The 24921-nt window shown below is 38.9% G+C and overlaps 2 protein-coding genes across 5 annotated transcripts in view; both read left to right on the plus strand.

Moving 5' to 3' along the window:
- The first annotated feature begins 142 nt into the window (after positions 1–142).
- rnf170 (ring finger protein 170) lies at positions 143–12878 on the plus strand. Its single transcript, XM_061876691.1, has 7 exons — positions 143–542; positions 674–846; positions 7123–7198; positions 7406–7520; positions 8050–8123; positions 9952–10083; positions 11736–12878. The coding sequence occupies exons 2-7, from the start codon at positions 707–709 to the stop codon at positions 12003–12005; spliced, it is 807 nt and encodes a 268-aa protein (XP_061732675.1). The 5' UTR covers positions 143–542; positions 674–706; the 3' UTR covers positions 12006–12878.
- A 3354-nt stretch (positions 12879–16232) lies between these two features.
- hook3 (hook microtubule-tethering protein 3) overlaps positions 16233–24921 on the plus strand; it is a 58931-nt gene continuing 50242 nt past the window's right edge. For all 4 annotated transcript variants that reach the window (XM_061876693.1, XM_061876692.1, XM_061876695.1 and 1 more), the window contains exon 1: positions 16233–16400. In XM_061876693.1, the coding sequence (XP_061732677.1) occupies positions 16344–16400 (57 nt within the window). In that variant the 5' untranslated portion in view covers positions 16233–16343. The remainder of the gene's footprint in view (positions 16401–24921) is intronic.

Below are 24921 nucleotides of genomic sequence, written 5' to 3' on the forward strand. Positions count from 1 at the left end.
ATATTACATCATATAAAAATAGCTAAATAAAATAACGATGACATAATAATTTGTATTGTTTCGTATTTGGTGTTATATTGTATGATTGCAGTAACATTACCGCATATTCTCCGATTGGCCTATTAGCCGTCAGCATCTCTCCTTGATGAAGATCTTTGGTAGCTTGAACATATGCGCTTGACAACAAGACGATAGCGAGCTAGCAAGTCATGTCTTCCTGAAACAAAAATACATTTCTATGCAGACTACGGTGACTTTTTGCCAAGTTTAGCTACTAGAACAGTAGGCTAAGCGTACCTTAACACCACGACAGGCCGAATATACCAGCTTGTAATACCTAACAATCCTAGAAAGTGACGTTATTATAAGCCTACTCCTGAGATAGTTTGTAACATCCATCCATTTCCTACCGCTTATTCCCTTTTTGGGGTCGCAGGGGGCGCTGGCGCCTATCTCAGCTACAATCGGGCGGAAGGCGAGGTACGACCTGGACAAGTCGCTATCTCATCGCAGGGCCTAGTTTGTAACAGTGGAGCTAAAAGGTGAGTCGTTACTATAATTACATCGAAGGTGTATTCGATAAGTTTCAGCCACAAATAGCTTGAGTGTAATCATTCATAAATGAAAATGTTCTAGGTGCATGTTTACATGTATGTGTATGCAATCCTTGCAGTCAGCATTGGGGGTGATGTGTTGGTTATGAGCGATGGAGGACAATCAATGTGGGGACCTGGACTACCTCATCCAAGATGAAGATTCTTTCATAGAAGGTGTCAGCAACCAAGTTGTGTTTGTGGTGGTGCTCACTATCACCTTCCTGGCAGGGATCCTCGCGCTGCTCTGCAGGTAAGCACGCAAAGGAAATAATAGAAGACGTCTGAAGTGAATTGTATTTATATAGCGCTTATCTCTAGTGACTCAAAGCGCTTTTATGTAAGTGACATGTTTAAACCAGCGTGGGTGGTACTGGGAGCAGGTGAGTAAAGTGTCTTGCCCAAGGACACAACGGCAGCGACTCAGATGGCAGAAGCGGGGATCGAACCTGGAACCCTAAAGTTGCTGGCACGGCCGTTTACCCGCCCCTCTAAAGTGTTTGTCACTCGAAGTTGGAGGTACTCGCCGGGCAAAACAGTATAGCATGAGGTATGATACAAGTCTTATTGGAGAGCAGTTTTAAAAAGGAAGGAGGAGCTAATGAATCGAATCTTTAGTCAATTTGATTTTCATCCATCCATCCATCCATTTTCTACCGCTTATTCCCTTTTGGGGTCGGGGGGGCGCTGGCGCCTATCTCAGCTACAATCGGGCGGAAGGCGGGGTACACCCTGGACAAGTCACCACCTCATCGTGGGGCCAACACAGATAGACAGACAACATTCATACTCACATTCACACACTAGGGCCAATTTAGTGTTGCCAATCAACCTATCCCCAGGTGCGATTTTCATATTCCAGAAAACACAGAGTGAGATGTTCTACCTCTTGTGCGAACCACAAATGCATAAATGACTTAACACATTAAAATGACTAGTAAAACATTTAAAAACACAACAACCAACTTCTAAAACATTAAACATGACTCTAAAACACATAAAATGACTCAGAATAGATGCACAGTGACATCTAAAACGTAAATTACTCCTAAAACATGTAACAAGACTCCTAAAACACATAACAAGACTCCTAAAACACATAAAGACTCCTAAAACACGTACAAAAATTTCCTAAAACACGTAAAAAGACTACAACCAATTAAAAACAGAATGAGGTGTTTGCGAGCACATACACTTGGTGGATAATGTTAACATGTTTAACATTCAAATTCAACTGCAAAATTAATATCCAGTTAAATGGAGGACCAAAGCAAGTACTCGTTGTCAAAGACATCCATGAACCCGTCAAATACTGATGATGACATCATCTGGACTGTAGGGAAATGAAAGACCCAACTGACAAGAGACTTTGGCTACGTTTTCAGTGCAGGTCAATTTTGTTTGTTTGTTTTTTGCTTTTTTGCCTTATGTGACCTATATCTGATATTTTTTCAAGGTGGTGTGAAAAACTTTAGATTTTTTTGCACTTCAGTCTAAACACTGAGGTTGCGTTTATCACCCACTTACACATCATCAAAATTGTGACGTCACAATTCGTCTCCAAATTAACAGGCGCGAAATGAAATGGCGCAAAAGAAAACACTTCAAGCCAGGGATTGACCAATTATTATTATCAGCGCCGATATGCAATCATTTTGATGATTTAACCCCCAATTCCAACCCTTGATGCTGAGTAATAAACAGGGAGGTGCAGATCAATTCTGGTTTTTTTTTTGCCTTATGTGACCTGTATCTGATATTTTTTTTGTGTTAGTGTGAATAACTTTAGATTTTTTTCACCTGCAGTCTGTGCACTCAGGTCGCATTTATCCCCACTACAACACTGCAAGTCAGGGATTGACCGATTATTATTATCAACGCTGATATTTGGCGTTTTTATGTATACCGATATTGCCCTTTTATTGGTTTCAGCTGGTGTTAAAAAAAATAAAAAAAATACAACTACAATAGAAATATGTCAGCAGATACAATAAATACATATATGATACCAGTGTTTAGTGTTAAAAAATTCACTTTGCACTTTACCCATCCCCTTGTTTCACCTTCTGGGAGGTGAGGGGAGCAGTGAGCAGCAGGAGGGGCTGCGCTTGTGAATCATTTTGGTGATTCAACCCACAATTCCAACCCTAGATGCTGAGTGCTAAGCAGGGATGTGCAGGCCAATTCTGTTTTTTTGCCTTATGTGACCTGTATCTGATCATTAAAATATCCTAGAATATGAAAATGGGAGCCATTACCTCCTTGCTTGGCATTTAGCATCAAGGTTTGAAATTCGGGGTTAAAGCACCAACAAAAATGATTCCCAGTCGTGGCCAGTGGGTGAGGGTGATGGGTCAAATGCAGAGGATAATTTCACCACACAAAGTGTGTGACAATCATTGGTACTTTAACTTTAATAATTTTAGATTGTTTTCAACTGCAGTCCAAACACTCAGGTCGCGTTTATCCCCACTACAACACTACAAGTCAGGGATTGACTGATTAATATTATCAGCACCAATATTTGGCATTTTTATGTATACCGATTTCGGCCTTTTATTGGTATCAGCTGGTATTTTTTTATTTATTTACAACTACTATAGAAATATATCAGCAGATACAATAAATACACAAATGATACCAGTATTTAGTATTAAATATAGTCATAGGTAGAGAGTAAGTTAAAAAGTTAAGTTAAAGTTAAAGTACCAACGATTGTCATCACCCACACCAGGTGTGGTGAAATTTGTCCTCTGCATTTGAGCCATCCCCTTGATCACCCCCTGGGAAGTGAGGGGAGCAGTGGGCAGCAGCGATGCCACGCCTGGGAATCATTTATGGTTATTCAACCCCCAATTCCAACCCTTGATGATGAGTGCCAAGCAGGGAGGCAATGGGTCCCATTTTTATAGTCTTTGATAGGGTTGTCCCGATCCGATATTTGGATCGAATCGGCCGCCGATATTTGCCAAAAAATGCGTATCGGCAAGACATGGGAAAATGCCGATCCAGATTCATTATTTTTTTTTTTAAATCTGGTCCGTGTTTTCCAACATGCTGAAATAATACATTCCACTCTTCTGCTGCTTCCTACGCTCCGTTCCGCATTTTCCAGCACACCTTCAACACATGCACATGTCTTTGTTCTAACCGTTAAGACGGCCATGTGAATTAAAAGTTACGGTAAAAATGTCAGCTGTGTGGGATTATTTTACTAGGGGTGTAGCGGTACGCGTATTTGTATTGAACCGTTTTGGTACGGGGGTTTCGGTTCGGTACGAGGGTGTATCAAACGAGTTTGTAAATTAAAGTCTTAACAAGCTGCTCTGCAGCTGCCTCTGTCTGAGCAGTGAGCACCCAGCATTGTCCCGCCCACACAACCATCTGATTGGTTACATACAAAGCCAATCAGCAGTGCGTATTCAGAGCAATGTAACAGCCAATCAGCAGTGCGTATTCAGAGCGCATGGAGTCAGTGCTTGCGTCGAGATGAGCAGATATGTGTTTGGCAGGTGAGCAGCTGACATCGTACACTCCCCAAATTATAAAAAACACTTCCCAGTCACAACTATTACAAACATCACTATGAGCCCGTTGACATTCTAGAAACTTAAACTGCAGCTCAGCTCTCTCATAGTTCTGGGTTGAGGTGAAGGCTAATTAGCTTTTAGCGTTACGTTAGCTCATTTTGCTGTGTGTTTGTGCTTGCGTGTGTGTGTGTGTGTGTGTGTACGTCTGTATAATAAAAGTCAACTACAGGCTTCCCAAATACTGTAATAAATTAAGCATGATGAGTTGACTTGAAAATGTTTAATGTTGCACTTTTTATATGTAGAACAAAGGTTTTGTCATTTTATTTAATCAAAGCAACAACTTGAGGCAGTTTAATCTGGATTAATGTGGGTAGAATTATTATAGTGTTCCCAATGTTAAAAGGATAAAGCCATTGTTTACAAATTTGGTAAATAAATAACCAAAAAATTTATATTTTGTTGTTTTCTAACTGTACCGAAAATGAACCGAACCGTGACCTCTAAACCAAGGTACGTACCTAACTGAAACTTTTGTGTACCGTTACACACCTACATTTTACCCTACAAAACAAAAAAGATGAAGAAGTGGAGTGCAAAACATGCAGCAATAAAGTCAAGCGTGGTGGTAAAGTTGTAGGACATTTTAATGACTCTTCAGAGTGAGAGGCTTTTTAGCACTCATAGATGAACACAGGAGCAGGCTGACACCTGAGCATCTTGAAGTGCTCGTTTTTGTTAGAAAGAATCTCCCCATTATACTTGGACTTCAATTGTTTGCCCCCCCCTGACTGGGGCAAACAATTGAAAGGAGTGTGTAGATAGTTTTTATTTTTATATTTTAAGTTTCTGTGTTGGCCCTGCGATGAGGTGGCGACTTGTCCAGGGTGTACCCCGCCTTCCGCCCGATTGTAGCTGAGATAGGCGCCAGCGCCCCCCGCAACACCAAAAGGGAATAAGCGGTAGAAAATGGATGGATGGAAGTTTACACTTGTTCAAGAGCAAATATTGATGCTGAGTTATAGACATTTTATCCCACTCAGGTTGTTTGTGCGTTTTGCTTTTTTTAAAATAATGTTTACAGCATTATTGGCACTTTATACTGTTCACTTTTTTACTGTTTAATGATGCCATTTCTGTTTTTCATGTATAATTTTTTTTCTATTTTGTGTTTATCCTTGAATACCAACCTTTGTGTATTATTCAAACTCACCTTATTCAGCTGGCTAGCTGTGATCAAGAGTACTAAAACCCTTTTCAACATGAATCTGACAACTAAGTAGGCTAAATAACTTTAAACTTTAATACATGCTCGGATAGGCCAGTATCTGATCGGAAGTGAAAAAACCTGGATCGGGACATCCCTAGTACTGCATCATAGTCTTGTACAGCCAAAAAAAGCATGTTCCTTGAGGTCACACGCGACCCCTCTGGCATCGCACCGTGCCCCCCAGGGGCATGCCACTCTACTCTAAGTGTGTGTGTGTGTGTGTATCTATATCTATAGATATAGATATAGATATATACATAATGTATAGGGACGGCGTAGCGCAGTGGAAGAGTGGCCGTGCGCAACCCGGGGGGCCCTGGTTCAAATCCCACCTAGTACCAACCTCGTCATGTCCGTTGTGTCCTGAGCAAGACACTTCACCCTTGCTCCTGGTGGGTGCTGGTTGGCGCCTTGCATGGCAGCTCCCTCCATCAGTGTGTGAATGTGTGTGTGAATGGGTGAATGTGGAAGTAGTGTCAAAGCGCTTTGAGTACCTTGAAGGTAGAAAAGCGCTGTACAAGTACAACCCATTTATCATTTAATGTAGTAACAGGCATATTCATAATGACATGTAATATTTACGTATTTTAATCTTTTTAAGCATACAACAACACATTACGCTATTCGAATGTTAATATCACACCTTATTTACAGATTTTCATGATTTATTTTTTATTCATTAATAAATCATGATATTGTGTCAAATTCAGTCGTGTTGTCATTTTCATTACTTTTACATGCTTTTATTTTATGACCCCACTTTCTCAAATCTACTTTTTTTCTATTTATATTAACAATTTATCACCTTTTTAAAAGTTTGTTTATACTATTATATTTTTTTTCATACTTTCCTTAACACTGCACTAGCAAAATAGTGTCACGTTTTAGGCTCCTGTTTGTTGTTTGATGAAAACAAACAAAAAAACAACACCTTCTTTTCACACAGGAAGTGGACCAAGCTTAAATTGAGAAGGCAAACTGTAAGTGAACAAAATGGATGAACTGTCAGTAATAGACATGGGATTAATAAGCTCTGCCTTTTCTACTTCTTTTTGGACTTGTTGATTTGTTTAAAACTAACCCCAGGATTTCCGTAATACTGGTAGCAATGGAATTAGTAGTTTATTATTTCTGACATGTTTAAAACAAAAGCAAAACACAGTGAAGTACACATCAAAAAATATATTTCTCAACAAAAACAATACATAATGATTAGGGTTTTCATATGTAGAAAAGAGCAGGAAAAAGTGAAATTTATAAAGTTTTGTTCCCAAATGTAATTTCTAGCATGTCTGAAATAAATAAACCATACTCAGTCATGTAGAGCTGCTCCCAGTGAAGTATTTGTCATTACACAATAGGCGTCAGCGCCCCCCGGAACCCCGAAAGGGAATAAGCGGTAGAAAATGGATGGATGGATGGACATTTCTGCAATGTGGCTATTAGAAAAAGTTAATTGCATCGCTTGCAGATCTCCTCCTAGTTGTGTCACTTTGCTAATAGAACATTCTTTCTTTTTGGAATCACGTCAATCCCTTTACGAATGTTTGAAAAGTTTTGGCATCATTTAATATGGACTTGGCATAAAATTTCACCTCATGGCTCCATTGGTGACTGACTCAATGTTTACAAGTGTGTATACCTCAAAGATGGAGTCGTGACGTCAGTGAAAACGCTCAATTGCATTAGCTGAAATCAAAATGTTGATTTTTGCACATTGATCTTGCAGGGAAGACCATCAGAATATTCATCCAGAGAATCAGGAGCATGTTCGAGCTGTTCGACAGCAGCTGCAAACGGAACAGGTAAGGTGGCAAAAAGCCAAATCGAACACATGAGAAGGAAACCATACATGCAACGCAACATTTTTAAGATTTTAGCTGCACATATTTGATTGGTTGAATGTGTCATGCATACTTGTGACGTAATATCTCCTTCCAGGTATATTGAACTACTGTATGGTAGTGTTGATTAGTTACGTTCATATGTGTCATTTTATTAATGTGTTACAGGAGGAAAATCCTCAGCCGGAAACAAGGCAGCAGTATTACACGGACATGTCTTGCCCTGTGTGTTTACAACAGGCTGTCCTGCCTGTCGAAACCAATTGTGGTCATCTATTCTGTGGTAAGAATATAGTATTCCTCACGCACACTTGTTTTGGTCTGAGACTTAGTTACCATTTCCAACAAAGTACGTCTTGTGATCAAAATAGGATTTGAACAATAACTACGTAATTATATCAGGTTGGATTTTGTCGGTATCGGTTAGAGCAGTGATTCTGGAACTGTGGTAAACGCGGGCTCCATTTCATGGTCCACAAAATAATCACTTGATTAAAGTATAGTGTATTATTTTCCTATATTCTAACACTGTGTTACTGTTCAAAATTGTGTGTAGATTAGTAAAATATTAAATACAGTATACTTGTTAAATAATACCTCTGCTTTGTTTTTAATGAATATGTTGGCTCACTACGCTACTGTATTTTAATCTTGGTCAATATGGTGGTACCTGGAGAGACAAATTTAATCTGAGTTGGTATTTTGTGAAAAAAGTTGTAGAACCACTGCGTTAGTTTTTTTTTGAATGATCACTTAGCCTTTGCTTTTATGTTATTTAATACAAGTCTATTCTTTTTCTCCCCCCAACATAGGATCATGTATTATAGCCTACTGGAGGTATGGCACCTGGTTGGGTGCCATTAAGTGTCCCATATGCAGACAAATGGTAAGAGTTGACTCATATTGTTGCCTTAACTGTGAAAACGCACATACAGTAGTTTGGATTTTTTAGTTCTCTGGCTGCTAGTTTTAAAAACCAAAATTTACAGTTTTAGCGAACATAACATCAGTTTCTGCGTCAGAAGGCTTTTTTTTGGTTTTAAATATATCTTGATTTTCTTCGATGCAGCTACAGGTGCTGTTCATATTATTAGAATATCATGAAAAAGTTGATTTATTTCAGTAATTATTTTCAGAATGTGAAACTTACATATTATATCAATTCATTACACACACAGTGATATATTTGAAATATTTATTTCTTTAAATTTTAATGATTAGTACTGACAATTACTGAAAATCCCAAATTCAGTATCTCAGAAAATTAGAATATTAGTTACGACTAGTACCAAAAAATATTTTACAGAAATACGGGCCAACTGAAAAGTATGAACATGGAAAGTTTCAGCATGTACGGCAATCAATACTTAGTTGCAGCTCCTTTTGCCTGAATTTCTGCAGCAACACGGCGTTGCATGGAGTCGACCAGTCTGTTGCACTCCTCAGGTGTTATGAGAGCCCAGGTTGCTTTAATAGTGGCCTTCAGCTCTTCAGCATTGTTGGGTCTGGCATCTCGCATCATCCGCTTCACAATACCCTGTAGGTTTTCTATGGGGTTAAGGTCAGGTGAGTTTGCAGGCCAATCAAGAACAGGGATACCATGGTCCTTAAACCAAGTACTGGTAGATTTGGCACTGTGTGCAGGTGCCAAGTCATGTTGGAAAATGAAATCTTCACCTCCATAAAATTGGTCCGCGGCAGGCAGCATAAAGTGTTCTAAAACTTCCTGGTAGACTGCTGCATTGACCCTAGACCTCAGGAAACAGTGGACCAACACCAGCAGATGACATGGTACCCCAGACCATTACCGATTGTGGAAATTTGACACTGGACTTCAGGCAACGTGGATTCTGTGCCTCTCCTGTCTTCCTCCAGATTCTGGGACCTTGATTTCCAAAGGAGATACAAAATTTACATTAATCTGAAAACATAACTTTGGACCACTCAGCAGCAGTCCAGTCCTTTTTGTCTTGAGCCCAGGCGAGACGCTTTTGACGTTGTCTCTTATTCAAGAGTGGCTTTACACAAGGAATGCGACAGCTGAAGCCCATATCTTGCATACGTCGGTGCGTGGTGGTTCTTGAAGCACTGACTCCAGCTGCAGTCCACTCTTTGTGAATATACCCCACATTTTTGAATCCGTTTTGTTTGACAATCCTCTCCAGGGCGCGGTTATCCCTCTTGCTTGTACACTTTTTTCTACCACATTTTTATCTTCCCTTCACCTCTCTATTACTGTGCTTGGGCACAGAGCTCTGGGAACATCCAACCTCTTTGGCAATGACCTTTTGTGTCTTGCCCTACTTCTTTAAAGTATCAATGGTCATCTTTTGGACATTTGTCAAGTCAGCAGTCTTCCCCATGATTGTGTGTCATAGAGAATCAAAACAAGAGACCATTTAAAGGCTTTTCCAGGTGTTTTGAGTTAGTTAGCTAATTAGAGTGTGGCACCAAGTGTCTTAAATATCTGACCTTTTCACCATATTCTAATTTTCTGAGATGTTGAATTTAGGGTTTTCATTGGTGGTCAGCTATAATCATCTCCTTTATGGCAAAAAACACTTGAAATGTATCAGTCTGTTTGGAATGAATGTATACATTCTGCAAGTTTGACTTTCTAAATGGAATTAATGAAATAAATCAACTTTTTCATGATATACTAATAATATGACCAGCACCTGTATATACATATGTTATTTTCTTTGTTTTTCCAGGTAACGCTGCTCTTCCCGCTTTTTCATCAGCACACCACGCCTCAGAGAGTCCAGGATGGCACAGCGGTACCTCAGCTGATCTTAAGAGACATCAACGATTATAACCGACGCTTCTCAGATCAGCCGAGATCTGTGAGTATCGAGTCTTGGAGCAGAATACACAAGTGCTTCATATACAGTGGAATCTCCAAAGCCGAATGAAAACTTTGAGTAAAAATAAGCAAGTTAAGCAGGGGTCACCCAACTTTTATAAATCGAGGGATACTTCCGAGGTACCAAGTAATACCAAGCGCTACCAGTTTGATTCTGAAATAACACATTTTCTCAGTTTACTTTAAAAATCAGATCACAATATTTATTATTAATGATCGTCAATGTGCTGACAGTCCCCTGATTGATTTCTTACAAGGTAGGACACAACATGCAACACTATTTCTAAATGCAATTTTTAAATATTTTGAATGATCGCAATTCGTAAGAAATCCCCATGTCCCGATTTCACAAGCCACCCACATTTTTTTAACCGATCATGAACTACAGGGGTAATTAAACTTATGAGTACTTTAACTCACGAGTAATTTGAAATACAGTACCATTTTTGTTTTGCCTTGATTTTCCAGCATAATTTAAGTTTAGAGGAGCATACCAGTTAAAGTAATAATTTGTCACAGGGTTGTGACGTTTGAACCATAAAAAGTTGAATTATTGTTACCCACTGCTGTTTCCGCTTTTTCTACAAAAGAAACAAATGTTTGAGCGCTGCTCAGTGACGGACACACTACTGCCCTCCAACCACCGGAACTGAGAAAATGTCTGCATCATTTAACCACAAACATCTAAAGGACATACATTTATCCATGAAAATATTGAGAAGCTGCAGATGCCGGGTTTGATACATTACAATTTGTTCTGTCGAGTCCTTACTTAACAAACTGGATGGCCGAGCATTACTTTTGGTACACAGACATACATATCAACTCTGACCTTTCCGATCCATCACTCAAAAATGTCCGTGTGCAACAGAAAAACAATTTTCATGTTCCTATTGTTACATGATGGAGAAACAGCTTATAGCGTAGGAGACACATACAAAAGTAAATAATATCACATTTATTAAGATTACTGTAGTTGTTTGTAGTACATACTATTGTAATGCTTTTCAAACAATATGTCTAAGGTTTTTTGTTTAAAATGTCATTTTTGTAAAGGCATTTTATATTTTAAAAGTGTCATATTTTGGGAGGGCCAAGCACCGATTAAAATAATTTCATTTGATTTCAATGTTCGGAGCTGCTTCGAGATACGAGTGATTTGAGTGACAAGCTCGGTCGTGGGACGCAATGTGCTCGTAAATGCAGGTGCCGCTGTATCTGCATCCCGTTTGTGCAAGTTATTTACTTTTTTATGTTTGCTGCCATAGTGTACTATGTACACGGACAGTCCCATTATAATGTGTTTATGGGCGCACAGGTAGTCTGCCTGTATTCCCAGCTAACAAATAATGATTGTATGAAAAACACTGTTTATTATGGTTACGGTAAAATGTTACTTGAAATGCTTCCACGATAGCTACAGTTTAACCATGTAATAGATTACTTTGAGCTTCAATGTTTTATACAAATAGGAACATAGTAAACATCGACCTGTGTTCCATAACAGTTGTATTCAATCTTAGAAGTTCAGTTGTGTTTAAAAGACTGAAATATCCTTAAATTATTACATATTTTTTTTCCAAGAGAAAAGAACGTGTAGTGTATTTACGATGCATTGTTTATTTTTCCCAGCTAATGGACCGCCTGCGAGACGTGCCAACCCTCCTCCGCCATGCCTTCAGGGAGATGTTTTCCATGGGCGGCCTCTTCTGGATGTTCCGCATTCGAATTATCCTCTGCCTGGTTGGCGCCCTCACCTACCTGGCCTCGCCCCTAGACATCCTCCCCGAGGCGCTTTTCGGCCTGCTGGGATTCATGGACGACTTCTTTGTCATCCTACTCTTCTTTATTTACATCTCAATCATGTACCGCGAGGTGGTGACGCAGAGACTGAACGGCTAGGTCAATGAGACACACAAAGCCTGCTTTCTTCACGCTCCGAGATCGTTTAAGAAGGTGTATATAAATTACCGAACTTGATCAATACTTTTGGTCTGCTCGAAGGGCTTAGAGAAAGTTGGCAGCAAGAATACTTGATAGGCTCATACAAAGCAATTCAACCAATACATGGAGGGGATACCATTGCTTAGTGATCATATTTCCTCTGTGTCCAAGGTTGTTAACTTACCCAACTTCAGAGATTGCCAGGTGTGTATTATAGGTGGAAGGTCTTTATTTGTACAAATAGCGTCTGCATATTTGTGTTCGCTTTCCCCCAACTTTAATTATATCTTAGTTAAATGATGTATGGTGTCAGTCATTACGATAAGAGGAGAAAGTGCAACACTATTTTGGCTGCCACTGTATATATATATTGCTATATCATTATACTAGCATATTGTGATGATTTAGCATTGTCCTAAATTCAGTTGTATTTGTACAAATGGGTCAAAATGAATGACTCGAGACTACCACTGTTTTAGTTTGGTCTACAGTGGCTATTGGATGACAGAGTAAAGCTAAACTGTTTAACATTATAAAGGAGCAACAAAGAGGCGTTTATTAAAGATGAGGTGATAATTCGTCAAAATAAGGCACTTTTTGGAGTAGAGGCCAATCAATATTGGTAGAAAGGTGGTACTGTTATTTGATGGGACCTTTTTATCGATGCTCTTTAATGTTAAATTATATGAGTATATTTAAGACACCATCATGTGACTCTTACAACCTGCTTGTGTGTGTGCCTGTAATCTATATCATAATGCAAGACAATTAGTCAATTTTGATAACTGGGCTTGAAAAATAAATGGCACTTCAGCAATGCGCAAATAACAATGATTGTCTTTCTTTTATTACAGTTAAATAGGTCTTAATTGAGGCAACCATTAAGATTAGGCATCCTTTCTTGGACCCTTAAAGGAATGGGAACCCATGAGGGGTCATAACCCCGGGATATGAATGTTGAAACTTCATCCATGACATTTGTATTCTTGAAATAGCACGAGGGTGGAAGTTACAGTAAAATTCTGCCTTTTTGAAGTTAGTGTCACTCTCTGTTTCTAACAAAAGCAAAAAAAGTTCATCGACATCTGTAAACTAGTTGGACTTGAGTCTGCCAATTCTATGATTGTAATGTGGTTGCACAAGTACAAGTACAACCACTCTGTGCTAGCAGTGACTAATGATGGAACACATCATTTGGTAATCAGTCGTGACATACATGCATACACCACAGCTGGGAAACTGAACAACTCTGTTGCCTTTTTTTTAACCACTTGATCACTAAAGCATGAAAAACTGTCTGGGGGGGGGGATTTATATATATATATATTACATATGTTATATGTTATATTGCTACCATGGTATTTTTTTGTCTACTTTATACCTTTTGTTTTCACCCTGTTTTTGTGCGGTCGTGTGCATTATCCTTTCCATCCTTTGTAACTGAGCTACTGTGTGGAACTATTTCCCTTGGGTATCAATACATTTTGTCTAAGTCTAAGTTTACCCATATATACCTGATTAACGGGAGATGTCAAACGTTTGAAGACACTTGCTCATGCTATTGAAATAGTATACCACTTTAGTATGATTACACTCGCCTCTAATGATGAATTAGCGGTGTGTCAATCAGTGCAAACGAGTCAAGTATTTAATTAAGACAATTAATAGCATTAGTATTAGGGGTGTGGGAAAAAATCAATTCGGATACATTGTGCGATTCAGAATCGATTCTCATTTTTTTTAAATCGATTGTTTTTATTTTCATTTTTCAATCAATCCAACAAACCATACACAGCAATTCCATAACAATGCAATCCAATTCCAAAACCAAACCTGACCCAGCAACACTTAGAACTGCAATAAACAGAGCAATTGAGAGGAGACACAAACACGACACAGAACAAACCAAAAGTAGCGAAACAAAAATGAATATTACCAACAACAGTATCAATATTAGTCATAATTTCAGCATAGCAGTGATTAAAAATCCCTCATTAACATTATCATTAGACATTTATAAAAATAAAAAAAAAGAACAATAGTGTCACAGTGGCTTACACTTGCATCGCATCTCATAAGCTTGACAACACACTGTGTCCAATATTTTCACAAAGATAAAATAAGTCATATTTTTGGTTCGTTTAATAGTTAAAACAAATTTACATTATTGCAATCAGTTGATTAAACATTGTCCTTTACAATTATAAAAGCTTTTTTTTTTTAAATCTACTACTCTGCTAGCATGTCAGCAGACTGGGGTAGATCCTGCTGAAATCCTATGTAGTGAATGAATACAGAATCGTTTTGAATCGGAAAAATATCGTTTTTGAATCGGAAAAATATCGTTTTTGAATCGGGAATTGCGTTGAATCCAAATAATCAATATATTATCGAATCGCGACCCCAAGAATCGATATTGAATCGAATCGTGGGACACCCAAAGATTTGCAGCCCTAATTAGTATAGTAACACCATTCTTTTGGGTATCTTATGAGTGTGACTGTTGTCTATCTGTGTTGGCCCTGCGATGAGGTGGCGACTTGTCCAGGGTGTGCTCCGCCTTCCGCCCGAATGCAGCTGAGATAGCACCCCACGCGACTCCGATAGGGACAAGCGGTAGAAAATGGATGGATCTTTACTTGCTACAATACCTGCTCAGTGGCCTTGTGGTTAGAGTGTCTGCCCTGGGATTGGTAGGTCGTGAGTTCAATCCCCAGGCCGAGTCATACGAAAGACTATAAAAATGGGACCTATTAACTTAGCATCAAGGGTTGGAATTGGGGGTTAAATCACCAAAAAATATACCTGAGCGCGGCCACCACTGCTGCTCAATTCTTCCCTCATCTCCCAGGGTGTGGAATGCAGAGGTTAATTTCGTCACACCTAGTGTGTGCGACTATCAGTGGTACTTTAACTTTAATAGTGTGGTCTGTTGCCTAACAGTGATTTACTTATTTGGAATGATTTGACTTGGAGAAGGCATTCGACTGTGTCCCTCGAGAAGTCCTGTGGGAAGTGCTCATAGAGTATGGGGTATCGGACTGTCTTATTGTGGCGGTCCTTTCCCTGTATGATCAGTGTCAGAGCTTGGTCCGCATTGCCGGCAGTAAGTCGGACACGTTTCCAGTGAGGGTTGGACTCTGCCAATACTGCCCTTTGTCACCGATTCTGTTCATAACTTTTATGAACAGAATTTCTAGGCGCAGTCAAGGGGTTGAGGGGTTCCGGTTTGGTGGCCTTGGGATTAGGTCTCTGCTTTTTGCAGATGATCTGGTCCTGATGGCTTCATCTGGGCAGGATCTTCAGCTCTCACTGGATCGGTTCGCAGCCGAGTGTGAAGCGACCAGGATGGGAATCAGCACATCCAAGTCCGAGTCCATGGTTCTCTCACGGAAAAGGGTGGAGTGCCATCTCCGGGTTGGGGAGGAGACCCTGCCCCAAGTGGATGAGTTCTATTACTTATTAGTCTTGTTCACGAGTGAGGGAAGAGTGGATCGTGAGATCGACAGGTGGATCGGTGCGGCGTCTTCAGTAATGCGGACGTTATACCGATTCGTTGTGGTGAAGAAGGAGCTGAGCCGGAAGGCAAAGCTCTCAATTTACCGGTCGATCTACGTTCCCATCCTCACCTATGGTCATGAGCTTTGGGTCATGACCAAAAGGATAAGATCACGGGTACAAGCGGCCGAAATGAGTTTCCTCCGCCAGGTGGCGGGGCTCTCCCTTAGAGATAGGGTGAGAAGCTCTGTCATCCGGGAGGAACTCAAAGTAAAGCCGCTGCTCCTCCACATGGAGAGGAGCTAGATGAGGTGGTTCAGGCATCTGGTCAGGATGCCACCCGAACGCCTCCCGAGGGAGGTGTTTACGGCATGTCCAACCGGTAGGAGGCCACGGCCAAGACCCAGGACACATTGGGAAGACTATGTCTCCCGGCTGGCCTGGGAACGCCTTGGGATCCCCCGGGAGGAGCTAGACAAAGTGGCTGGGGAAAGGGAAGTCTGGGCTTCCCTGCTTAGGCTGCTGCCCCCGCGACCCGACCTCGGATAAGCAGAGGAAGATGGATGGAATGATTTGAAATGACCGACTAATAAACAATGTTTACAGTGTTACAGACCTATTTGCCTATTATTTTGTGTGGAACTTTAACAGTCCAGATGATGACTCCGCCCACCCACCCAGCCTCTGGCAGACGCCGGTGTAGGATTGCGAGACACCCAGCAGCCAGCGACAGCTCTCGGGTGCGTCTGGGGTTGGGCGCTATTTGTCTCCTAAATTCCACAACGACTTTGGGTAACAATGACTACGTCGGGGTCGCTGGATCGGATTGAACTCTGTGACAGCCTTCTGACATGGGTAGGTCATTGAAGACAGCGCGCGGGTGTTGTTTTTCTTCTAGCTTAGCGAGCGAGCTAGCAGCCAATGCTAGCGTTAGCTCGGCGTGCTAACAGGCTAACAGGCTGCTGATGCTAACCTGCAGAAACATGACATGAGCTCACGACGCTGACGTATGCGGGCCAGCTGCTGATGTGTTGTGTGCTCGCCGTCTCATCTAGCAAGACTTTACATTTGCGCTTCTGCATATTTGACAAGATCGACATTCCTAATAGATTTTCTCTAGTTCTGGTTCAAGAGTTTCATATATGGGAAGAGTATAATTTTATAAATAAGGTTTGATTTTAGCATTGACGGGTGCTTTTGCCCTATTTGTGTCTCAAGTTGACTTATTTTACTCCCTCCTGATTTAGTAGTCGGTCAAATGTACTCTTTTACTTATAAATGTGTAAACAAAGCGGCGAAAAACATTCCTAAAGCATCGTGTGCTACTTTTCGGATTATGTTTACGTCACGGAATAGTCATATATAAAACTATAATATACCAAAATAATTCTGTTGTGATATGCATTCTAACTACCTTATACTAGTGTATAGATCAGTGTTTCTAAAACTTTTTTCACCAAGTGCCATCCCACAAACCCCTTGACAACATTAAAGGCCTACTGAAACCCACTACTACCCATCACGCAGTCTGATAGTTTATATATCAATGATGAAATATTAACATTGCAACACATGCCAATACGGCCTTTTTAGTTTACTAAATTGCAATTTAAAATTTCCCGGGAGTCTCGTCTTGAAAACGTCAATGACGTGTACGCAAGACGTCAAGGGTTTTTAGGAAATATGAGCGCTGCACACACACACAGGTAAAAGTCGTCTGCTTTAACCGCATAATTACACAGTATTTTGGACATCTGTGTTGCTGAATCTTTTGCAAATTGTTCAATTAATAATGGAGAAGTCAAAGTAGAAAGATGGAGTACGGAAGTTTTAGCCTTTAGCCACACAAACACACGGTGATTTCTTGTTTAAAATTCCTGGAGGTGAAGCTTTACTATGGATCAGAGCGGTCAAGCGAACATGGTTCCCAACCACTTGTCAACCGGCAGGTTTGGTGAGAAAATTGTGTTAAAAAGTCGCATCTTACCGGAGATTTGTGAAGTTTGCGCTGTCCTTGTATCTGCCGTCGACTTCCCTCAGACACTGGCCTCAAGACACCCGTGGACACACCCCTTCCGACTATCAGGTACTAATTAATCTCCCTAAAACACTAGCAACACAATAGAAAGATAAGGGATTTCCCAGAATTATCCTAGTAAATGTGTCTAAAAACATCTGAATCCGTTCCAATGCAATCGCCTTTTTTTATTTTTTTATTATTTATTTTTTTTCTAGTCCTTCGCTATCAATATCATCATCCACAAATCTTTCATCCTCGCTCAAAGTAATGGGGAAATTGTCGTTTTCTCGGTCCAAATAGCTCTTGCTGCTGGAGGCTCCCATTAAAAACAATGTGACGACGAGAGGAGCCCTCACCCTTGTGACGTCATCGTCTGTGTCTTCCGGTAAAGACAAGGCTTTTTTATCAGCACCAAAAGTTGCAAACTTTATCGTGGATCTTCTCTACTAAATAATTTCAGCAAAAATATGGAGATATCGCAAAATGATCAAGTATGACACATAGAATGGACCTGCTATTCCCGTTTAAATAAGAAAATCTCCTTCTAACACGTTTGGTAATCATTTTTACCACTGTTACATTACACAGCTTAAACAGTAACACTGTGTTTGAATATAGGAACATAAAACACTATACTTAAATAAGGAATCAAATTAATTGCACAAAAATTAAATGAACATTGTACTACAATCAAAACACATTTTTTTAAATGTTTTTATTGTTGGACTAAGACAAACTTTATTGATCCATAAGGGCGATTGTTCCACACAGTAGGTCAGTTACAAAGGATGGAAAGGATAATGTACACAAGGGAACACAAAGATGGCAAAAACAAAAGGTATAAATTAAACTAAAAATACTTGCAGTTTTTTCTGCCAATGTTAGTCTTTGTTTACATATGTTCTGCGTGTTGCGCTTCTGCATATTTGACAAGATAGGAATTCCTAGTGGATTTCTTCTAGTTTTGGTTCATGAGTTTCATATATCATATGGGAAAAGTATAATTTTATAAATAGGGTTTGATTTGAGCATTAACGGGTGCTTTTTCCCTCTTTGTGTCTTAAGTTGACCTATTTTACTCCCTCCGGAAATAGTAGTCAGTCAGATTTACTCTTTTGCTTATAAATGTGTAAACAAAGCGGCAAAAAACATTCCTAATGCATCGGGTGCTACTTTTTGGATTATGTTTCCGTCACTGAATAGTAATATATCATACTATAATATACCAAAGTCATTTAGTTGTGATATGCATTCTAACTACGCGATACTAGTGTTTGGATCAGTGTTTCTAAAACTTATTTCACGAAGTGCCATCCCACAAAACACTTGACAACATTAAATTACAGTAGTTTACTAGGCCTAAGTATCCATAAAAAAAAAAAAAGCAAGAGGTTTTATTTAACACGTTTGGTAATAGGGTTGTGCAATATATCAATATACGAGATATATCGCAGGTTTGTCTCTGTGCGATATAGAAAATGACTATATCGTGATATTGGAGTATACATTCTCACGCAGTTGCTTTTAGCTGTGGGCATTACACTACAGGCTCTTCCCACTCCTTGTGTCTCCTTCTCACAGACAGCAAGCGCACCTTCTTACATACGTCACATACTGTCACGCCATACATCACATACGTATATGCCCTCGCGGAGCAGAGAGGTAGCAGACTGGGTAACGTTAGCTGTGATTCTAGTGCAGCCCTGCGAGTGGTAATAGGAGAGAAAGAAGGTGCGAATGAAGAAAACATAAATCCCCAAGAGAGACAGCAGAGGGTCTATCGTCTGGCGGTGGTTCGGCATCAAGCGGGAAGATGTCGAATAGACAATTTTAATTTGTCAAGTGTGGGGCACAAGCGTTGCTACCAAAAGTAGCATTACTGCTAGTATGTAGCATCATTTGAAAAATCACCTGCTAATAACTTTAATAAATACAGTTTTGGTCAATTGACTTACTTTTGATTTCCTTCTCTGCATGAACGTTTAAAAGTAGTATATATTAATGCAGTATGAAGAAGAATCTTTTAATGTAGGCACATAGAATCATCATACTGCTGTGATTATATGCATCAAGTGTTCATTCAAGGCTAAGGCAAAATATCGAGATATATATTGTGTATCGCGATATGGCCTAAAAATGTCAAGATAAAAAAAAAAAAAAAAAGGCCATATCTTCCAGCCCTGCCACCCCCCATCAATAACCGTGGGGTTATTGATGGGGGGTGGCAGCGGCGGCAGCGATGACCAAGAAGAAAGCGGAGTCGGAATATAATTACAACACTTTATGTACATATCTATATACATATTTATATAATATTTACATATTTATATAATATATAACTACAAGCTCCATTCACAGACAGAGTCCCATTGCTTTCATGAGCGGTCGAGCGAGTCAAAAGCCGAAAAAAAAAAAAATCTATTATTTTATTTATTTATTTATTTTTTGTGGCGGCCGTAATTCTTTCGTGGCGGGCCGCCGCAAATAAATGAATGTGCGGGAAACCCTAAATACTATACTAAAGTCATTTTGTCTCATTTTCTGACTACCCTCTACTAGGGTATAGATCAGTGTTTCTAAAACTTTTTTCACTAAGTACCACCCCACAAAACACTTGACTGTGTGCCGCTGTAATGAATACATTAAAATACAATAGTGTAGTTGGTTTATTCATTAAAACAAGGCAGAGTTTTTTTTTTAACAAATATAATTAATAAGTTTGGCCACTGCAACATAACACAGTTTAAAGTGTAACACGGTGCTTGAATATAGGAACTTAAAACACCATACTTAAATAATCAAATGAAATTAATTGCACATAAAAGTTACCTGAACATTGTACTAAAATAAATCTCAAAACAGTTTTTCTGTAATTGTTTTATTGTTACTTGCAGTTTTCTGTGCCAATGTTCGTCTTTGTTCTGCGTGTTGATTGGCTAGGAAGCTGGCAAAAGGTGGACGTAAGCAGAGAATGTGAGGAACATTTGGTTCCCACGCGTGTTGTGTGATAGAGATGACAGAGTAAGACAATTCAAAATTGTTAATTTTTGAGTCGACTACGGTCTACACTAGTCGGATTGTAACAACTTCCTTTGAAGGCTTATAGACCTTTGCAATTACAATATCAAATTAAGTAATTCTGTTGCGTACCACTAGATGACAGTTTAAGAATCACTGGTATAGGGGATGCCACTGCACACCTATAACATTGCTAGGATGTGTAAACACACAACTGAAATGGCAAGTTGAGGAAACTCTTGTTTCTATACAACACTGGTTGCTTGAAGTGAAAATATGCATTGCATTGATCTTATACGGGTTCAACAAGAATAACTTCTGTTAAAATTATTTTGTTTATTTGTCTGTATAATGCCTGATAAAAACCTCCCGTTTATTGCACAAGTCACCTATCAAATAAAATAATCTGCCTCGTGATCATGTTTGAATAGATTTCTTCAATATTTGAGTGGTTTAACAAAGTCAAAATGTTTTTGTACGGATGTTCTTCCCTTTCAGTGGTAAATTGTTTTATTAATACTTCATTCATATTGACCAGAGGTTCTCAACTTTCCTCACAATTACAGCTACTATGACAAAAGGAAAAGGGGAGCTGTTTGTGTTGTATTTATATGACTGGCAGCATTTAAATTGTACTTTGTTTACTTGGCAGATCTCCATTCAAACAGTGCAGCCGTCGTCTTCATGCTATTTCTGTGCTTATTTGGTGTATGCACAACTCATTTTAATATAGTGACACCACGTTTAGCAATAGTAGCATTGGGATTTGCTAATAACCTTTTAATTAATTTATACTCGGTTACCAGACATTAACAAATTACAACATTTTGGTTTAAGACGCTTAATGGAAAAGTAACACATTTTATAGTTGGTTTGGATTGAGGTCGGATTGAGACAAATTGCTCATCTTAATAGTCAAATTACAACAGTCATTTCCATTAGATTATTTTTGTAATATAAGTGATTTGGCCCATTTGCAATGAAAATAACAAAACATCTTGTTTTTCTTGAGTTGTATGTTAGGGTCCTGCTTTGGAAGAAATTCAGCCACATACACATTTTAGGGATCAAATTTAGTTAAATTTAAAACGTTTTGCACAATGAATAGCACAAACATGTGATACAGTGTACATTCCTGTCACTGTCTGTAAAATGTATCATTCGACATTTTTTATTTGCATTTCCGTAATCCAATAACATCATTTAATAATTGATTTCCATTAATTAACATAAACAATATATTTAGAATAAGCACAAATTTGATTGGAGAGTGGTGATTTAAAGTGCCTGTTTGTTTCACCATAATGCAAGTTATCAGCATCAACTGTTGCATTGTTAGCTACAAGCTAATCTGAAAAACAGCAACAAGAATAACACACTGTTAATGTCATTGACTGGCTGTGGTGAACTGCATCATAGTGTAATGAGCTGGCAGGTACAGTTTATGTGTGGTGTGGGATAGGACTGCACGGTTTTGAGAAAAAAAACAATTGCGATTTTTCTCTCCAAAATTTATTTTGCAATTTTGTTTGTGATTTTTATATTGTGCATCCAGAAAGTCTTCAAAGTGCTTCACTTTTTACACAATTTGCTGTGTTACAGCCTTATTCCAAAATGTATATGTGCTGCAAAGAGGAATGGTCGATAACTTTCCAAAGATGGGTGTGCCAAGATTGTGGCATAGTATTCAAGTGACTTGAGTCTTTGAAAGTATTAAGCAAAGGCTTTGAGTACACGTGATTTTATTTTATTTATTTTTTTAGATAATTTAGTTAAATTAAAAAATAATACAAAAATAACTTTTCACATTGTCATCATAGGGTATTGTCTGTAGAATTTTGAGAAAAAAAGTGAAATTACTTTTTTTTCCCGGACTATGAAGCGCACCGGAAGATAAACCTCAACCATTGAATTTTAGAAGAAAAAAACATGTTTCCATATATTTGCCGCACCGGACTAGAAGTCCCAGATATATGGTTGTGAAATTAGTTATTTACCCAGAAAAATGTTGTAGATGTTTACATACAAATCTTAATTGTTTCCAAACTATGTCTTAACACCGCAGTAAAACGGCTAATGAAACAAAACAGAAGTCATCGTCATAGACCCACTAGCTGCGGAAGCTGACTCTCCAATCAGCTAAACAGACTGAATAACTCCATGGTGAAGTTTTGGTGAAATTACAAAACTGAAACAATACAAAAAGCATGTCATTGTAGGTTGATAATACTAACAGACACTCATAAACTTGTCTGCATATTAGCTAATACTAACGAATCTAGCTTTATTACATTACGACAGTACATGTAATAAACCCACTAAAATGATAACACCCATATGCATGAAAACACGCCTGCAGACATCTCACATGGGACGGTTTACTAAGTAAAAATAGTTTGTCATTCTGTAAAATTTACAAACGTTGCTTGGAGTGGTGAATGTAGAATCCATATGAGTAGGAACGAGGTTGAAAGCTCAGTCTAAACAGAAGGGCACTGCAGCCCCTGCAGTTTGCAAACTCATCCAAAAGATAGCACCATAGCACAAATGATAACACCCATATTCAATGTCTTTGCTTGTTTTTTTTTTTGATTATTTGCATTAAGGCCATCAGTGAAGAAAAATCTGACATTTGGCTTTGTAATGATATTTTTTTTCCCTCCTAATTTTTTTTTTTTTTTTACTTCGCGGCGCTTCCTACTGGTGAGTCGCGAGTATTGAGGCTGTCTGTGGTTCACATGTGTTAAGATGGCACCAGGCTCTCCTCTCACAGAAAAAAATATTGTAAATAACTGAAAAGAGGGCTACCTGCATTTAGTTGATTCTCCTGTTAAATTTGTAAAAAACAGACTATCTTTAAATCTCAGAAAAACTAGAATAATGGCATTTGGTAGATTGTCATAACCAAAATACAAATAATGGAGTAGACATTGAAAGGGGAAAATTTAATCCAATTTTTGGTGTAATAGTTGATAATGAAAAGAACAGGAAATCTCATACAAAAAGTTAACACCATAAGGTGTCAAAAAACGCATCGATAATAAGTAAAACAAAATATTTATTGGACATATATATTCATATTCTCTAGTAGGGTTGTACGGTATACCGGTACTCATAAAGTACCGCGATACTATACCATCTTTGAAAACTACGAGTACCCTTCTTTCATCCGAATGCCGCTGTGTGGCGTTGACTACAGTGCCGAGGCGTGTGTCAAAAAGCACACACAAAGTGCATACAAGCATTAACATCTTGGAGAGGAAAATGGCAAAAAATGACAATTCTACTGGTTAATAAAAAGGGTGCATGAAGTGCAATATGGAGATAATTGGGCTTCAAAACTAACGGTAAAGGTGACGCTTTAAACAAGAAAGCGCCATGCTTCAGGTGTTTAAAACATCCCTCGCCAAACGTAGCAATTAGTATTACCATCTTTGCTTCAAACTTAGGTAAACATTTAGACAATGAACTTACAGAACGGCATAAGGAGTTATAAAGAGTGACGGGTAATAATGTAGTTGTTACACCTGTCCTGTTGTTCTGCTCCGGTGCAGACCATCGTCAAAGAGCACAGGGCAGACGTTCCCTTCGGGGTTGATGTTTTCGTCGGGGATAAACACCCTTTACTTTTCGATGGGTTTGCTAAGCTCCGCTTTCCAGTCAGAATTTGAGGCCGCCAATTTGTGACATTCTGGTTGCTTTATTATTAGTTTTGCAGGACACAACCGGACCCGTTTATCCTTCTACTGCAGAGTGCGTGCTCTTCCTCTCTCTCTCTATACTTGCCCACTCACTCAATGACATCACTCAGAAAACATGTTGCCATTTTCACAAACACACATACGCTACTCTAATAAGTTAACCAGCTCCTCTGTTGTACACATGCAGATAAATAACATGTAGATACGTAGACGCACACATTAATAATTTGGTACTGGTACCAAATTGACATCTCTACTGCAAGCTAGTGTTACCATATCTGAGTTATTAGGCAGAAATATGGGGAAATAACTACAAAAGTATGCATCAGTCACTAATTGTGTTACAAAAAAGATCAATTAGAATAATACACAACATTAACTATTCAAACCCTTTTATTCAATAAATCAAAATTATTGAAATTGAATGATATATTGAATTTGCAAACTGCTAAAATTATGCATAAAGAAAACTATAACCTGCTACCCAAGAACGTGCAGCATATTTTCTTAAAGAGGAGAATTACAACCTCATTGAAAAATGTAACTGAAAAGTTTTTGTATGCACGTATAACACTTAAAACCTTGAGTATAGTAGTATGTGTAATCAAATTATGGATTGGATTAAGTAAAGAATACC

Source organism: Nerophis ophidion, linkage group LG17 (assembly GCF_033978795.1).
Source record: "Nerophis ophidion isolate RoL-2023_Sa linkage group LG17, RoL_Noph_v1.0, whole genome shotgun sequence".
In the NCBI taxonomy this organism is placed as follows: Eukaryota; Metazoa; Chordata; class Actinopteri; order Syngnathiformes; family Syngnathidae; genus Nerophis; species Nerophis ophidion.